Source organism: Pyrgilauda ruficollis, unplaced genomic scaffold (assembly GCF_017590135.1).
Source record: "Pyrgilauda ruficollis isolate IOZ18807 unplaced genomic scaffold, ASM1759013v1 scaffold25, whole genome shotgun sequence".
In the NCBI taxonomy this organism is placed as follows: Eukaryota; Metazoa; Chordata; class Aves; order Passeriformes; family Passeridae; genus Pyrgilauda; species Pyrgilauda ruficollis.
In genome coordinates, this window is record NW_024523822.1 from 9558568 (window position 1) to 9577945 (window position 19378).

Below are 19378 nucleotides of genomic sequence, written 5' to 3' on the forward strand. Positions count from 1 at the left end.
AAAACATTCAAAAGAAGACAACACAGCCTAAACCAAGTTACTCTTCACACATATATGAAGAACTCTCTGTATCCTATGTGCTGAAGGGTCACTTAAATGTCTGTTATTTTAACCAAGTCAATCAAGCTGGTTTTTTGTTATACCCTACCTACACAACTGCTGTGATTATACGTTCCCTTAGACATACTGCATACAATTTATATATGTGTATACACATATACTCAAATATGGAACAAACAGATTGCAGCCTCAATCCTATCAAAACTTACCCAAGGGTGTTGCCTGCCAGTCTGCCCAGAGTTTCAGAACCAGACAGAAACCATGGGGAGTCACTAGTCCTGCCTGGCCTGGATGTCCTTCCTGCCCCTGAGCCACTGCTCAACTTTGAACTGAAAGTAAAAGATGGTAAATCAGTCACAAAACAATCCCAAATGGGTTAAGAACAAAACCTGGAATCCCAGGTTGAAATTCTCAGGGACTTAGTCTGGTAACATACCAGCTTAAGCAACACCCTTGGGGAATATTCCAAACTAATCTAACTGTATATCAAGAAGTACACTGGAAAAAGAAATTGGAAAGCATGCCTAGCAGACCTTACGTACAACAGCAATCCATAACAGCACAGATGCAAATACATATTATGCTAATTAGTGATTGGAGTTAGCCACTGTGCTAAGTTTTCCATTAGTGTATATGTACCAATTGTAATCAGCAGGTGTTCTATCTATAAACCTGAGCCTGAGTATGCTACTTCAATATTAAGTGGTTTAAATTCAAATGTGAACCATTAATTAGTCCTGTTAAGGGGGACTTACCTGGACCAAGGACCACAGACCTAGAAAGTGAGCCTTGCCAGATGGGACCACTTTCAGAGTGGATTCTACATTAAGCTTAACAGTTTAATACAGCTTCTTTCTTAAGGATTATTTTTGGAGTAGTTTATTTCTTCAAGTTAAAGAGAGCCTGTCTCACTTCTCTCAGAATCACATCAGAATCACATATACTATTTCTTCCTACACCAGTTTGTCAAGCTAGGCTGTTTGGCTGCATCACCATAACCATTGTGTCTCTACTTAAAGTATCCATTTCAAAATCTAGTTTGAAAACAAACAAATAAAAACAAAACCAGAAAAGCAGCCGAGCTGCTTATCAAGTTCAAAAAATATCTTAAAAGAAAAGCATTCCTTACCCATCACTATTCTCAGGTTTACCCAATTCCAATCTGTCTGGTTGAACTGAAAAACCAATCCTGCAGACTCTACCATCCTGTATTTAGAACAAGAAAAGCAAGTGTTCAAAACTGAAATGTAAGTCAAGTTTACAAAAAAAAAAAATAAAACACAAGTCTTCAGTTATTGAAGAGTACTAATCAATTTAATGTTAGAATAACTAAATTTAACTGTATGGTTCCAAGTTTGTTATCTGAGATTTCAGGAAGTTACCTCCAGAAGAAATGCAGCGTGATTTGGTCCCACCACACACTGTTTAATAGTGGCCTGTTCCAATACATTCAAAGGCGGGTGGCTGAAAATAAAAAGTGAGAATTTATATTATTTTAGAACTTTTGATGTCTGGGGAAAAAAAAAAGTCAAGCTGTACATGAAAGGAAAAATGTGCAGTGGTGGTTACCAATACGAAAAACTTCCAAAAATTACTAAACATGCATTCATTGAAGCATACAGCACATAAAATCCAGGGAAAAGATCTTAAAAGGTGATAGTTTTCACATAATCTGATCAGCAATAAACAACAGGGTTTATACCTCATATTAAGAAGCCATTCTGTAAGATTTTAATAATATAATTTATTATAACTGAGAACCCCTCATTTTCTTCCTGTGTTATCTTAACTGTGTTATCTGAAGCATGTCTGGACTTCAGTATCAGTAGCACTGACGATTTCTAAGGCTCCATCATCTACTGTACAATCTTCTGCTTCTTATTGCTGTTAGAAAAATTCTACTTTACTAAATTATTTACAGCAGCATATGATATGCCTTACCTGTTTAAATTATATTTGTTCAGCTTCTCTGAAACTTCCCTTAATCTGAAACAGAAAGAAATAAAGCTGTTATTTGATTACATAGTCCACAGTCCATAACATCCACTCACATAGCATATTTATGATGTTATGGGAACAACTTACCACCACATTTATTGAAGTTTAATATAAATGCTACTTGGCGCTGGGAGTCTGTTTTACTTTGGAATTTAACCCTTGCCACAGAACCAACGTTTGCTTGCATTTCTGTGTGTTTTGCAAGTCACTATCAAAAAACACTACTCTTGCCTTGTTACAACCATTTACAATTTCATGCATGAAATAAATATACAAAGCAATGACCACGAACTGTAGATATACTTGCATTTCCTTGTATAAGCTTGAATACAGTATCCCAGAGGAGAAAGGATTATAATCTTCAAGGAAATCCAAGTATGTGGCATGTGATCGCCAAAAATATGACAGCAAATTCCCCAAAACAGAAAACACAAGGAAATAGATGGACAAAAGCCAACAGCAAAAGGGACCAAAACAATTTCTGACTAACAGAAGAAACAATCCAGAGAAACATCACTTTTTATAGGGTCATGTAGAACATTACCTTTACTAAAGGTAAACAATGTTTCCAAAAGCTCAAAATAACAGAGCAGAAGAAAGGGCCAATCCATATACCACTCCTGCTTATCCTGAGGATACTGCCTCCGAAAGTGGAAAGCAACAGAGTGATTTCTAAGGTAACTTCCAATCCACTGAGGAAAATTCCTCTATGGGCAGCAAAGACACTGGAGTACTATCAGGTGAGCATGTCAATTAAAGCTTGGGTTTCTTTCTTCCCAAAGGAGACAAGCAATCTGAAAAAGCCCCCAAAGAGCTTCCAATTATAGTCAGAGTACATGAATTTTATCAAGATATAAAACCAAGACTAATTGTGTGAAGATTGTGTAAGATCTTCTTAATTAAGATAAAAAAATCTCAGCTTTGGTACCATGCTCATCCTAGCATAAATCAGCAACACGTTTCTAAACCAGCACTGTTTTCCTCTGCTTGAATCCATGTCTTTAAATCCTTCATTTTTACTTGCTTCATTTCAGTTTCTACACACAGAATATGGACATCAGACTTCAGCTACTTGCAAACCCTGAGCACAAGAAAGAAAACAGACTAGAGGTTCAAACAGTGAAATCTTAACATTATCTACAGTGTTTAACTCTAAAGTACTTGTCCTAAGGGAAAAAAAATAATGAAAAAAATCTCTAAATCCGTTTGAAAAACAAGGTATTTTATACTGATAGAAGTAACTTCCAAGACCAAGAAGAAAGGAGAAGTGAAAAAAAGACAGAAGGATGGAATTGAATGTGTTTAGAATTGCCTTTTGCTATCCCAGCCAAGCTGCCAATTTGTAAGTAGGCGATTTCACACTCCCAATTTCCAGCCACAACTACTTCACACGGGCCAAGAGTACATACGCAGATAAGGTTTCTGTGAAGACAACCCACAAAAGCAAGAGAAAACACAAACTTCCCATGCAATCTGTGCAAAAGGTACCCCACAAGAGTGTACTGTGGGAGACTATGGAATGAACCCCAAACTGAACAGCGTACACTCCACACCTCATCATATGGTTTTATACAGCAAGCAGGGATTGCTGCATAATATCTGACAAGTTAAACATCCCTAAAGTTCCATGTCTTGAGTTTATCACGTAACAATTTCCCACAGGAATCCTGAACAGTTTCCCATCAACATTTCTCTCCTGGCAAGCATGAGTAATAATTACAGAATAGGAAAACCTACTTTTAAATTCATTGCACTGCCTTTAAGAAAAGCTGATGGCAAAGAAAGTAGCACTTCATTGGAGATGGTTACTAGACTAGTCTATGAGCAACATTTAAAGCTTCCTTATCTGAGCCTTGGTCACAAGACCAGACCACTACCAAAGAAATTGACATTAAAATTTGAAAAAAAATCATCATACTCCCTTTATACCTGTAAAAAATGAAGTAATAGTAAAGAAATGTGCTCAGAAAGCTAAAACTTGAATAGGCAATGAATCCATGAGTAACATCAATCTCAGGAGAGTAGGTCTATCTGCAATAAGCACAGGCCAAAAGAGCTCTAATACTGCTGAAAAGAAGCTGCTGTCAATCTTTGACAGGAGGGAACAGAGAAAGCTGTAAGCAGCAATGCTGAAAGTACTAAACTCCTCTATAGAAAGAAAAATTAAAGTAAAAACTATCTCACACCTCAATCATCTCATATGCAACTGCTGTAACAGCAAAATTAACAAGTACTGCTCATAAGCTCCTGTAAGTTCACGAGGACTTGAATCTGATGCAGAACACCAGTGGAGCTGTTCCCTGCTGGGCTGCTGGTTCCACCCTCATTCCTCCCCTTTCTTGCGCTGGCACCAGCATTCACATGAACACCAATCGTGGAACCAAACCAGCAGGAGAACAAGAACAAAGCAGAAAGATGTGTTTGTATATTTTGTATGGAGAGTCTCTCTGTGAAAATAAAAACTTGAAATAATTTCCTGCAGCAACCTAAGCCTTTCTACCTGCACAGTTGCAGGGTATTGTACCACTGACCCTGTGAAGGGAAAAGCTTATTTAAGATCAGGTTAATTTTAATTATACAGAGCAGTAATTTCAACTCACGGTGCTCTGGAGGAAAAGGTAAAGGTAGAGATGATTTAGTCAATTCTCACATCAAGGTCAACATTTTCAGTAAGACTTTTCTGAGGTAAATTAAATCTCCAGTATAAATGCCTTGACAGACTACACTTCAAAAAGGTCTCATTAAAGGCAATTAAACTACTTTAAAGGACAAAATAAATTAGAAGCAATAAGTATTTTCATCACAAACATTTTTGAAGAAATACTAGCTTGGCAACACTCTTAGACAAGAAGTTTAGTGATGATAGCTCTTATCAAGACTCGCATTCTTTAGATATTATCCAAAAATAGTTGTGAGGAAAATAAACTCAGTTTGTCCAAGCCAAGGGGGGATTTCTTTAATTTCAAGTTTTGAAGCTCCAATTTCTAGCCTCTAGAAACATATCAGAATAGAAGGGATCTATGCTCACACTAAGCAACTAAAAACGCTCCAGGTCAGGACTACCACAGCTCAGATTTCTGACATGACACTTTTACTCATCACAAGACATTACTTTTCTCAAAGTAGATTTCTATTTCCAGACAAGTTTATCTCAGGAACCATCCTTCCACCATATCTTGCTTTATAAAAGTAAATTAGGCTCAAAAATGCAAAAGAGTTACAGAGAAACTCGATTTCAAAATACTGAAGGTAAGAGTTGCAGAGGAAGAAAAGGTACTTTTTAAAAAAACTAACCAAGAAAACAAAACATAAACCAGCCAAACAAAAAACCACACACCAAAACCAACAACAAACCACCCCCCAAAACCCTAAAACCCCCAAAACCAGCTTGGTATGATGAACAACTTCAAGTAGGGAAACAAGAAATAAAGCTACTTTAGGCCTGCTGGATTTTTCTAAGTGATCAATTCTCTTCAAAACAACGTAATATGTCAATGAAGTCTCTATGCCAACATGAGACTTCCACACCAGAGCAGACAGAAGTATCCAAGTACCACTACAATGCTTTTCCAAGGGAAGGCTAATAGTAATACTAATAAAAAAAAACCAAGCAGATAGCCAAGGGGACACACTCATATGACACAATCCATTTAAGCACTTAAAAGGTAAATACAACCTTCATCCCAGACCCTCAGCTGAGATCCTGATGTGCTCTGAGCACAGCGAGCCAGACCCAAGGAAGCACCGCTGGGGCCAGCTTACAGGGCTTGGTCCAGCAGAGCTGCACAGCCTCCAGACCAAAGACCTCTCACCTGCCTGTCTTGGATCACATGGAAATGAGATCCTGCGCCAGTCTGCCTGTCACAAAAACAGTCTCAAAAATGCAGAAAATGGACACCAGTGAAAAGCTTAAGCAAATACATTCGTTCCCTAATCCCAGGATAACTCTGACACTAGATACTGTCATTGATGCAAAGTCACACCCAGCTATCTTCCGTGCCACAATACAGCATACAAAAGGATCCTGACCCTCACTGCCATCTCAAACATTAGAGAGCAGCTTCCAAGGAGGCAGCCTTCCACAGCTACACCTTTCTACTACTGGAATAAATGAAGATTTAGAGTGTGCTTTAAGTCATTCTGGGTAGAAAGGGGGAAGAATCCAAAAAAATCAAATGCTAAAGTACCACAAAAAAACAGGCAATAAGATTATCTGTAGAAAATAAAGTAATGCACGTAAGAAAAAAAGAAATCCCAAGCACAAGTACAAAATGACAGGCTCCAAGGTAACCCATACTGCTCATCAGGGTAGTGGGATAATGTGTTTAGACTATAATACACATATCACTGAAATTAACTAGATGACAAAGAAACCCACTGCTCTACTCACTTAGTACTCAGGGGAACTATGAGTACTTACAGTGTCCTCTCCACATTTCAAGCATTATAAATTATTTGGTTATTATATACTAAACCAAAACCTAATGCTCAGGAAATCCCCAACCTGCAATTCTTAGAAGTTGAAAAAGCATCACTGTATGTTTGCCCTATTCTAACACTGTTCTCCTGCTAATCTAGCACTGGTCCTGTTAGCAGAAAATAGGAGGAAAATAAGATGGACTTCTTGTCTGACTTGAACAGCTGTTCTTGTATTTCATAGTATCAGCCAACACAGGTTTACAGAACATGGATCCCAAACTTTATTTCCTATTTTGCAGGATTGACAGTTTGGTTGATAAAGGTAGTTCTGATCACTTCATAGTTCTCTCTGGAACAATGGTAACACATTGTGCTGAACCCGTAATCTGCAGCAGAATGTTAATATGGCAAAGACCAAACAAATTAATGTCCTGAAAACAGCTGTCACAGAAAAGTCTTCAGGTAATAAAATGATTGTAGAATGAAAATTCTCTAACGGTAGACCATTACTATTTAATAACAACACTGATATAGACAATGACCTAAGTTGGGTGTAAGACAGCCCACAAAAATCTTAAAGCATGACAAGAAAAATTAGCAAAAATAGAACATGTGTTTTAGTTCCAGTTTTAAGAAAAGAAGGCAGATTTCATATCACTGTAGAGAAGAACAAGGGAAGAGCAGTGTATATTGCCTAGCAAGGCTTACAGTGCTGTGTTCCACGAAATCCTCACAGAGAAGCTGTTGATGTTCAGGCTGGATGAGCAGACAGGTGAACCAAAAACTGTCTGAACATCTAGGTCCAGAGGGTGGTGATTAGTGTCACAAGGTCTGGCTGGAGGCCAGTGACAAGCTGTGTGCCCCACGGGTCATTACTGGGTCCAGTCCTGCTCAACACCTTCATTAACAATCCAGATGATGGGGCAGCGGGTACCCTCAGCAAGTTTGCTGCTAACACCCAGCTGCAAGGACTGGTGGATATGCAGGACATCGCTGCCATCCAGAGCACAACAACCTCCTGACAACCAAGGCGAGGCAAGGCACAAATCCCTGCACCTCGGCAGGAACAACCACATGCCATAGACTGTCCAGCTGGAGAACAGCAAGGCAGAAAAGGACTTTGAAGTCCTGGTGGCCACCAGGTTGAACAGGAGCCAACATGCCTTGCAGCAAAGAAGGAAAACAGCATTCTGGCTGCAATAGAGAAACTATTGCCAGCATGCTGAGGCAGACAATCCTTCTCTTTATTCAGCACTCATGAGGCCACATCTGGATTTCTGCGCTCCCCACTACAAGAGAGACGTGAGCATACTGGACAGAGTCTAACAAAGGGACACAAAAATTATTAAGGGACTAGAGCATCTCTCACAAGAGGAAAGGCTGAGAGAGTTGGGACTCCAGCACAGGGAAGAGAAAGCTCTGTAGGGGATCTTAACAACATATATGAACACCTAAAGCAAAGGTAGTAAAGGCAACAGAGCCAGGCTCTTTCCAGTGGCACCCAGTGACAGGACAAGAGGCAGCAGACACACACCAAAACACAGGAGGTTCTGTCTGAACAGCAGGAAACACTTTCTTTGCTGTGAGGGTGATCAATTACTCAGGGTGCTCAGGGAAGTTGTAGAGTCTCAACCTTGAGAGTTATTGAAAAGCCATCTAAACACAGTCCTGGGCAACCAGCTGTAGATGGCCTCGCCTGGGAATGGGACCAGATGATATCCAGAGGTCCCTTCAACCTCAGTCATTCTGCAATTGATATTGAGGACTTAATGCTTCCAATATGTGATCTCCTTATATTTGACTTGAAGGCCCAGCAGGAAAAGAAGGGGATTTGCCATTGAAAAGCTAGGAGCTCATGTTTTGCTGTACAGAATCCCTCTATGGTCAGTGACACAGGAAAAAAGTTACACCAATGAGTCAGGAAAGTGTCAGAGAGTTACACATTCAGTAAAAAAAATCATGGGTATTTAAATATCCAGCTGGAAGTACTCTGCTTCTTTAGCAGGAACAGCAAGACTGGGGGCAGACACCTATAGAATTTGTGAAATGCCTCTAACTAGCAATGAATTCTTAAGCTGGGCAACTGGTTCCTCTAGCTCAGAATCTACTTACACCCTTTCTTCAGATTTAAGTGACACTGAAAACACCCCCCTCTGAATAAAAAACCATAACCCCACACCACAGTGCAGAGGATGGTCATAGCCTAGCTCAAGGGGAATACAAAGCCAATCATGCTTTTTGAATAAGCAAACACCCATAAGCTATGAAAGTCCCCTTTTCTGAAAAAAAAAAAAAAAAAAAAAAAAAAAAAAAAAAAAAAAGTTGTAGTTCACAATCTGAATACAAACAGGAAGAAATCACAAATGGTATGATCCTGACAGGACTGCCACAGAGGAGTTAACATCATGCCTACAAGTTATTTAGCACATTTTCTTGGGGATTTGGTAGTGAAGTAGATCTATAGCTACAAGTTGCCTAAACACCTAGTGTTGTTTCTGGGGGTAAAAAAAAGAAAATACACTACAGGAGAATTAGTCAGACTCAATCTGACGTCCTTCTATGGCAGTAGATTCCCAAAAGCATAGTTTGCGAATCCAGACAGAAATCTACTCTCTGGTACAGAATGCATCAAATCATCATTTTGTGGTCCCACATTCTGTTCAACTACACAAAGTCGTTCCAGCTGTTTTGTTTAACATTTACCAGAAGGCCATGTCTTTAGCCAGAACACCACAGCTAAACAACTGGATCAACCAACTCAGTAGGGTGAGTTCTGAATCTTAAAACAATTAAGGCTGTAAGCTATTCAACTATCCATCATTTCAGAAAGTATATCCTCTTATGATAATAAAACATGAATAATGGGAATTTAGAACCACATGGTTATAAATTCAAGGATACCTGAAAAATGCACACATGATAATAGCATGAGCATTGTTACTACACTGAACAACAAAAATTGCTAGCTATCAAAACACAGCTAGGAAGCTGTATACTTGTTTAACTAGAATGAGTGAAAATTAAAAGATACCATTAAGGCAAAGAAAACTAAAAATCCCATTTTTACAGTCAGAACATTGCCGTAGTGATTCCATTAAAAATGCTATCAAAATAAAAATCCAGTCACTGAAAATCACAGAACCTTTTTGTATCCCATTGTGGTAAGATGGTTAATGTTCCTTCAGGAGTTCATTACGAGCCACCAGGGAGGCTGTGAATTTAAAGCCTGGAGAGCCAGATTCTGGTCCCAGCTGAGGCTACTGCAGGAACCCAAATCATCTCTTCACCATTTTCCTTTGCTCTAAGCTTTTGGGAGCTGTGATCACTTTGTGCATAGTTGGAAAATGGCCTTTGATTACAGCATTCAAATGCTATAAAAATATTTTTTAAAGTAAGAACTGTCACATTGTTAAATTGTCTTGACTAGAGAAAAGCAACTGTATATTTTGTACAAGTGATTTAATTAAAAACAAAGCACAAACAAGAACTGAATTCTAATTGCTTTGCTATAAAGTCCAACAACCTTATTCTCATTCTGAATTAGTTTTAGCAACAGGGAAAGATCACTTAGCATGTCCAGTCCTTTACTTGCCAATTCCTCCAATTCCAAGCTTTGAAGTATTCAACAAAAACTCTGACATCACAATGTTATCTGCATGTCACTTTTGCAAACTTGCTAAAAACTGCCTTTTTAAATACCAGACCTCCTCCTCACACTGCTCTGTCTTCCACTAAAAACACATCTTCATAACCTTTCTCTCCGACACTGCATCTTTGATTTAGATAGGAATGGACCGAGGCCTGGAATAAAGAGCAGAGAGCAAGCACTACGCCAGAAAAACAAGCAGCCAAATCGCTTTGTCTGATGCACAGTGCAGGCAAAATAAGAAACTCCACCTTCTGAGGTGCACAGCTCATCCCGATACTTTTTTGCACTGCCAAAAAAAAAACCAACTCTTTTTTCCATCTGCCTGCACCCCGGCCATGAAACTCCAGGTGCTTCCCTCAGTGTAACCAGTGTTCTGGTTCCCCTGGAAGAGCTCAGGAAGCAGCACACTGAGTACCTCCTGCTTCACATTTTGCCTAGGGCCATATTTTTTCTGGTAACAATCTTGCCAGATACAGATTGTGCACCACAAGAGAAAAAAACCAAACTTTGGCCATTCCAGCAAAACAGCCTGTTAGTCCCCAGCCTTCCCATGAGGAACAGGGCACTCCTTGGCAGATTACCTCCTGCCTACCCAATCTGCCCCACAACGACAAGATGTTATGATCCATCTCATTTGAAAGTTTAATTAAGTACCTTTAAATTACTGCTCTAGAGACAGACACATTTTGCCAAAGTCAGTGAATTGTGTATACAATGACTTAAAAAAATGGAAAATGAGAGAAGAAAAACTGCTGTTAATAACATACTGTGGTCAAAGCCGAAGAAAAGAGTTCCAACAACCTAAGAAAGATCTTTATTAAAGATCAGACAACAATAACTCACACTAAAAAAATATGAAATGGATTAAAAGCCATAAATTCTCTTCAGAAGAACATATCTTGATATTTACTAGAGAGAAAAAAATACAGCTCTGACCATTTTTAGGCTGGATAGAGAATAGCAAGAATTTAATACAATAAATGAAAGAATAAATACAGATACACACTTAAGAAAATTAATTTTGCAAAATGAACAAGAAATTAAAATTGTACCACCCTTACTGAAGGAAGTGACATAGTCCAATGGCTTCAAGCAAAAGCAGAGTAAGGCGTACATTCAACTTTATTCCCACAGGCAAATACTTATTCTCCAGCTAAGTTTTTGGAAAAATGCTGTAACACAAACATTTGTTTATGCAGAGTCAATGTCAGATTCCACGCTGACACCTACAGAGTGAAATTACAATTTTCAGTAAAATCCAGAGATCCCAATCAAGATTCATTTCACTGTATCAGAATTCCCTACCTATACAGAGAGATAATCCATGCCAAAGGTGAAAAAGGTGAGAGGTTGAGGAAACATAATGGATAACAGACAATGAAGCACAATGAAAGATGGTACGCCAATGTTTAAAATGCTGGTTTATGACAAGTTTGAATTAAAGTAATCAACTATTACAGCACATATAGAAAAAAGACAAAATTAGCATCCAGCTTAACTAGAGATGATGGCAAATATGCTGCAGAAAGTAACAACAGCAAGACCCAGGTACAGAGCAGTTTCTTTCTGGGCTATCTTCTCATGAATAGGCAAATTACAGCTGCACGGTTATTATCACCCTCAGCTATTCGAGATATTCTGAACTGATTCATCTGACAAACAAAAAACACACTCTCTCAAATGTGGATTATTTTTGGGGCTTTTTTTGGCTGAACACAATTTCAGCAACCTTGGTACCTTTATCTGCTGCATTACACTACTGCTGCCACAAATTAAACTGGCAGACCTCATGGTTGGCAATAAAACAAGAATGATAACAAGAAATCCCAACACAGCTGATGTCCAAAATAGCACTCATCATGGAAATGTTTTCAAAGTTTTTATTCTGCACTCTTTCATAAACACCATAATGTAAAAACTACTTCAGAAAGATAGACCAAAATATCTTTGGGCATCTTTTCTGATAAAAGCCAGTAACCAGTTTAATGATCAAAAGCTGTCCAAAACAACATTACAGAAAATACATGTTTCATCTCCACTGTAGATAAAAGCAATTTGAGAAATCACCTCAACTGGCTTGGGATTACAAAAACCAGCCAGTTAGACAAACTAAGATGCTACACCAAAAATCATTTTTAGAACTGCAACAAAATAATCAAGTTAGGATTTTAAATATTCACTGTACCAACATGGATTGCTGCTGTAAAACACACTGCACTTTAAAGCGCAGCAGCTAGGATTTGCTGAAAGACTGGGTGAAGCATATTTAGCATGAGAAATTCCCCTGACAAGTGCTGGGTGTAGCAGTGAGACTTGTGAGATGAAGACAAAATTTTCAAAGACAGCAAATTTAATGGTTACATCTCTCCTCCATCTAAAACTGGCAGTTTTAGATGCAAATGCCTAAATGCAGACAACCAGTGTTCCCACCTTAAACCTTTCTGTTTAGGTTTACAGTATGTTTCAACTGTTTAGAGCTGTCACACTTCACACCTTTGTATCAGTATGTGTTCTCTCCTATATAAAACAAAAACATTCTTTAAATTGAAGCAAAATACTAATTTCCCTAGAGGGGAATGGTAAGAGAAAAGAAAGCAATGTTGGTGACCTGCATTTTTTAAGCACAGAAAGACTTTCAGAAACAGAGCACAGAGTTTATTGTCAAAATAGCTCTATGCCAGAAAGAGCAAATAAGATCTGAAGTTTGGATAATTATTCCCGTAATGGAATACCTAATGCTGTGTCATCCTCACTTAAACTGTCAAGCTTAAGGGTCTGGACAAAATACACGTGTGCACTGTGAAAACTAGATTTGTGTATTTATTTCAACATCTTTTTTCTCCAAATTGTTCCTCCCAATTTAAAATCCTCTAACTACTGCAACCAGGCCTTGTCTTCAGGTTTTCTCTGGGGCACACACCGATGCCAACTACTGCAGTCTCCTACGTGGAGTTGTTGCCAAGAGCCAAATCCTTAGTGGACTTCAGTGAACTCAAGGTTAAAAAAAAGTCTGTACAACTGAAAAGCACAAGTAGTTTTTCTGTATATGTTTTTTTCCTGCATAAATGGCTGTTGATGTGGAGAAAGACAAAACAGCAGCTTTGACACTAAGCATCTTGCAAAAGTAACTGCAAATTAGATTGCTACTAGTGTAATCACTAAAAGAAAATACCTTGAACCCCCTTCTCTTCTTCATATAAGATTCAAATACACAATACCACCTATTTAAGTCACAAATTTATTAACTGTGCCAGGAATGTGAAAAGGCAGCTACAATACCTTGCAGTTTGCCAAGCTTAGGCACATCCTTGGTTGTTTTTCCTCAAGTGTCAAGTCATTTTTCATGTAAGTATAATTGTGTACTAAACAGTTATCTACTTTAGATAGTTCAAGAAAGAAAAGTGTTACACCCTTCACATTTATTTTTTTTGACTGAATCACAACTGTGACAAACATCCTACATGGCAATCAGAATATTTCATAAATACATACTATACCAAAAATTACCTCAAATGCATGTCATTGTCTATAGCTTTTAACTTTTACAAATATTTAGCACATAAATGTTGTTGACTTACTGTTCTTAGAATTAAAAATGTTGTTCTCTGACAGCTTTGACTTGCAGTGCCAGCCTTAAAATACAGCTACTAATATCTTAGTCAATTAGTCTTACTTTATTATTGGTCTAACAAATATGCTCAAACCTTACATATGATTTGAGAAGGAAAAAGAAAGCAACATTTGTGCCCCAAATACTATTTTTCCAAATTCCTTGTGACAGGTCACAACTACTCTCAGCCCAGATCACATTCACAGTACAGTTTCACATTACAGTAGCCAAAATAAACTTGCTGCTTTCAAAATGGAAGGAACTCAACCCTGCTTCCTCTTTCCCGTTCTTCACTACCAACTCTCCCTCCTGCAGCACTTTTCAAAATATTCTGACGCGCACTCAACAAGGAGATAAACCAGCTCAACTTCTTAATGCACTGAATTATATTTACTTCACTTTACCAGGGCTATCTTTATATCATTTTAGCAACTGAAGTCAGTTTCCTATGGGAGCAGAAACTTACAGATAGTGCAACGTAAGAGGCGGGGAAAACAAACCTCCGCCTTCAGAAGAGAGCAATTACTGTGACTTACAACATCTCAGGAAAGTTTCAGCAAGAACATTCACAGACAATTACATATGTACTCTCTAAAAAGCAGCATCTGGGGTGTAGCACGCAATTGTAATTAGAAGAGGACCCTGGCGAAGTCCAAAAAGGCCTAGACTGCTGGCCTATGTAAAAGTAACCTTCCACATTCAACCAGACATGAAATAACACTGTACATTCTGATGCTTAACCTCCCAAATTATTGTTCTTAAATAACAATACTAAGTAAGATCAAATCCTAATGCACTGCTGCACGTATGAATTTTGTAACAGTCTATGTTACCATAGTGGTGGTGCAAATCTTTTGAGACAGCCAAACCATTTTATATTTTAAAAAGTGTTTCCATCTAAGAAAGAGTCTGATGATAATAATAATGTCATGACAGTCATACTGTTCCCTTCTTCTCTTCTGAAAGAGCACAACCTAAATTTAGATATGCTTTCAAGAAATTAATCCTAAAACCAAGTTCAACACTTTGCCTGTTCCTAAAGTTTATCAAGCAGCTGTAACTCAGGGAACTCAAATAATACATCAGTTACGGCTTCCCAGTAATTAAATCACCTATTCCTGTTTGAGGTGGGCTACCTGCACTTTTGCTAAGTAGATTATGAAGAGTTTAAAGCATACCAAAGTAAATCTCTTAAGATAAAAGAAGTTCTGTATTATCTGCACAAAACTTGCAGATTCTCTATTTAAGAACACATCTGTCAATCCCTTCTTTTCCCCAACTTGGGGCAGCAATGCAGATCCCACGTAAGTAACAGCAGAGAAGTTTGTGCTCAGGCTGCCTTCCCCTACACAAGAGGACAGTTACTCTCCCAGCACGCCTGGGGACGTAGCAGAGGGGGTTCAGGTCGTGCAGTATCACTTTAACATGAACACTTGCATTTTCACGAGCTCTCCCTCCCTCCCTGTGCATGGCTGCTGCACACATGTGGGGCCAAGACACCAGCTCCACATCCCTGCTGGCTCCCTGCACAGCCACACCACACCCTACGCCAGCTCCTTCCAGCAACATCTGCTTGAGATTTTTAACAGATTTGCTCATCAGTAAATGCAAGGGGGGTGGCGTTTGCCAGAGCAGCAGCCACATATTCACAGATCACTTGCACGGTACCTTACATTGATGTGCAGATTAAAAAGGTATGTTCTTGCTAGCTATTTTTTCCACATAAATTCAGAGCGTGCAAACAATGCAGGCAATGCAAAGTACACAACTTAAATTTTCAGTTCAGGCACGGCCTAAAGTAAGTAACATTCAAATAACAGAGACAGGCACTGAATGTATTATTAAGGGAAAACAAAGTCATGTAAAGAACGAGATCATCCTTTCTTCCCCCAAAGCTGACTCTACATACAGACTCGCTGAAGCTTCAAATTAACTTTTCTCAGGTGTGTTACTGGTTTCAAAGATGTCATTGCCAGAAAACTTACTACATGACACTTCTAAACCCTCATATTCAGAATACCCTCTATTTAACCAAATTCATTAGAGCTCATCTTCAGGAGGAGAGAAAAGACCACATTAACATTGTGTCAATGACCACTTCAAAAATTACATCTTACTCTACACTAGGACTTAAATGGTTTCGCTGACAAGAATTTTCTTAGTACAAGGTAAAAACAAAGTCAAAGCTTTGACATAAATCTCGTCTGTGAAGGTTACTTCATGTATGGAAGGCCATTTCTGTAAGGTGAAAGACTCCCCTTCTCCTTCCCAGAGCAGCAAGTTAAACTGCTCCTGTGAGGTTTCATAACAGCCAAGAAAAGGCTATTTGTCATGGTTACACCCACTTCCTAGCCCAATAAAATTAAGAAATATACTAAGAATTTACTAAGATTAACGTATCTATGAAACTGTGTCAAACTTCCTTCACAAAGCACAAAGTCTCCAACCCTGAAAGAGGTGGATAATTGACAAAATATACGTAACTCCCATTGCAGCAGAAGCTGGACACTTCTTTTTCAAATACTAAAGCCATTAATTATCTACATCCCAAATATCCTACCGAGTTGTTTCTCAAACTGCAGGCCATACTGAATTTTTCTCCCATAAAACTCCTCATATTCAGTTTGCAGACAACAAATGCTTGGGGAAAAAATTCCAAGTTACCTGTCTTCCTTAATAAACATACTAGAAAAACCTTAATTACCTCAGTTCATCCTAAACAAAAGCTTAGCCTAGTATCCATTTCAAAAGATGAATCCTAATAAAACTACAAAATTAAGTATGACCTTGTCCTCTGTGAACTCTTGTCAGGGTCACCAGGTCCCAGACACCTGAGTGAAGAAGTCAACACTGTTTCAGCTCATTCGAGAGAGGACTAATAATTACCATCAAGGTGCAATACTAACCTACATTTTCAAAAACACTAGCTAAGAAGTATTTTCAGATGATGAGTAGATGTACTCAGGAGTCCTCTGATTATTTGTGGTTCTACAGCTACTTTCTCCTCTTTTCTTTGAGGTGTTTTGCCATTCGCACAGCTGCTGCATGAATAAGTGTGATAACAAATTACACAGAAAACCTAGTAAGAACTGTAGAACAAAATGACAGAAAATGCACCAAACCAAACTGGGAAAAACTACTTCCTCACATTTTTTTGACTACTCAAGAGCAGAGCAATACTTCAGGAAAAGGATGGTTCCCAAAAACCACTGCCTTTATATATCTACACTGGTTATTAAGCATAATGTATCAAACACTTGATTACAAAATTCAACAGTGTCCTCTATCCTGAACACACAGGGACTGCAGCAATAAATGCCTTGGGTTTTAAGTGATTACTCCTCAGAAGCAGAACACAAATGCATTACTGAAAGCATACAATACAGAAATACGATCGCAAAATCTGATTTTGAGAAACAACTATCATTCAGAATAGAGACAGAAAAACACCCTGACTGACCACTGGCTGCAGCACGGACTCAAAAAAGCCTATAAAATGAGAGAGAAAAGAAACATCACAGAGACACGAGATGTTCCAAGATCCTAACTTCCATGAGTATGTGTATGAGAATTTATTAAGCTATCTAGATCTTGATCAACATTGACAGAATAGTAATAAGCAGCAATGCTACTGATAAAACTGAACTGGCATTTCCAGCACATATGTGTGTGCCTCAACCCTATTTATGAATCATTCTGATTTCACTGCATTACAAGTTCTGATACACAGCTACTGCACTTTTAGTAAAATTACATTTATGAAGTCGAAATTTCTGACTTGCAGCTCAGATCAAGGAGTCACTTGATTTTTCAGAATAGTCACTACCTAACAGCACTGCTACAGCTTTCTCCATATATTAATTACCACCCATTTTGAAGCTTCCTGTATCAAAAAGTAGGTGTAAAAGCTGCTGCTGTGGTAAGAAGAAAAAAAAAAATTTTAAAAAGAGAAAACATTATGAAGACTGAAAGGGACTTCTATTTTATATAAATATATCAACAGAAGATGTAACATTAAAGAAAAAACATATGAGCTCTCTCACTTGGAGCAAAGAGTGATAATTACATGCTAAATGTTTTCTAAGGCCCTATCAACATAAAAAGAAAAAAAAAAAAGAAAACCCACTGGGGTCCTTTCAAGTTCAAAGGCCTAGATCTTACTCCAAACCAAAACAGTGCAAGCAGTAAGTCCTAGTACAGCATCATCTCCCAGTTTGTCACTCTAAAGGAAGACGGTCTATGCCAAATTTGAATGCAGTACCTATGGAGAAAAGCAAATCAACTCTGTAGGAATGGCTAGGCCTCCAAGGAAGCAGGATTCCGTAAAATGCATTATCAGGCTATGGGAAAAAAATACAGTTCACACTAACACACTTCAGGTTTTAGATCTGTTTTATCTATTTTTTTTCCCCTGTGTAAGCATGTAGACTATGTAGTTAGGCAGAAATTCTGTCTTCAAAACTACCCATTTTCCACACTGTACACACTCAAATCTCACCTGCTCTAAGAGGCATCTCAGCAAAGCCCGGTCTAGGAAAAGTGACATAACTACAAACAACTGTGAAGTGACCTGGACCCTGACCTACAGGTGGTATCAAAACCAGGAGAATATAACCAAGAGCTTATGCTTTTTAAGACTTAAAAATACTTAAATATTGTTCAGAATCATTAAATAACATTTATCTTTCGTGTAAAAACACTTTAGATTTCTATCCAGTGATGATTAAAGATCACGATTTAATCACACATAAATTTGTGAGAAATTAAAGATGAAGTTTTTAAGAATTCCTGTATAAAAGAGCAGACGCAAAATTTGCAAGCTATTACACATACCATTAGCAATTGCTATAGAAGAAATATTTAACAGCCACACAGATCTGTCAAATAAACGTCAAGCAGTGAAGAAAATTTGGTTCGTGGATTCATTTTCTCTCAAAGCACTCCAGTCTCTCCCCAGCCTGCAATTTCTCTCCCCCAGTCCCACATAAAGTTAGCTGCGTGGTTTCCAGGCTGGCAGCTGTCATCCCCATCTCAGCCAAGCCGCACACCATCAGTGATTTGGAGATCGGGCCTCCTTTTGTATGGAGCACCGGGTGCGCGAGCGGGGAAGGCAGCGCACACCGGCGCTGCGTGTGACAGCGCTGCCGCCTTTATCCCCGCTCCCGTCATTCTCTCACACACCGCGATCCCCCATGCGCATTGTCTGCCTCGCTCCATCCCTGATTAATATGGACACGTTCTCGTTCCTCCGCCAGGGATCCCCGGGAACCCGCTTCCTCGGCCAGGGAACCCCGGCAACCCCTTTCCTCGGCCGGACGCCGGGATTTCCCTGGCCGGCCGGAGCCCCCGCCGGGCCCGCGGCGAAAGTCGCGGCCCCGCAGCCCCGCGCGGGGTGAAGCCGGCGGCGGCGGCTGCCGGGAGAGGCCGCTCGGAGCGGGACCTCGGCCTCCGTCCCTCCCCCGGGGTGGTTCGGGGCCGCCCGGCGGAGTCTAGGGCTCTCGGCGGCCGCGGCGCTGCGGGCGCGGGGCGGGGCGGAACGGCCGCAACGGCGCCGCTCGGAGCTGGGCCCGCGCCGCGCTCACGCACGCGCCGCCATCTTGGCTTCCAGCGGGCCCTTCTCCCTCCCCCCTCCCCCGCCCTCC

The 19378-nt window shown here is 39.5% G+C and overlaps 1 protein-coding gene across 1 annotated transcript in view; it reads right to left on the minus strand.

Moving 5' to 3' along the window:
• The window catches only part of UBR5 (ubiquitin protein ligase E3 component n-recognin 5), an 84702-nt gene extending 65772 nt beyond the window's left edge, over nt 1-18930 (minus strand). The window contains exons 1-5 of the mRNA XM_041470565.1: nt 18914-18930; nt 2002-2046; nt 1443-1524; nt 1190-1266; nt 270-389 (exon numbers count right to left, since the gene is read on the minus strand). Coding sequence (XP_041326499.1) covers nt 270-389; nt 1190-1266; nt 1443-1524; nt 2002-2046; nt 18914-18930 — 341 coding nt within the window. The remainder of the gene's footprint in view (nt 1-269; nt 390-1189; nt 1267-1442; nt 1525-2001; nt 2047-18913) is intronic.
• Nucleotides 18931-19378: the final 448 nt, after the last annotated feature.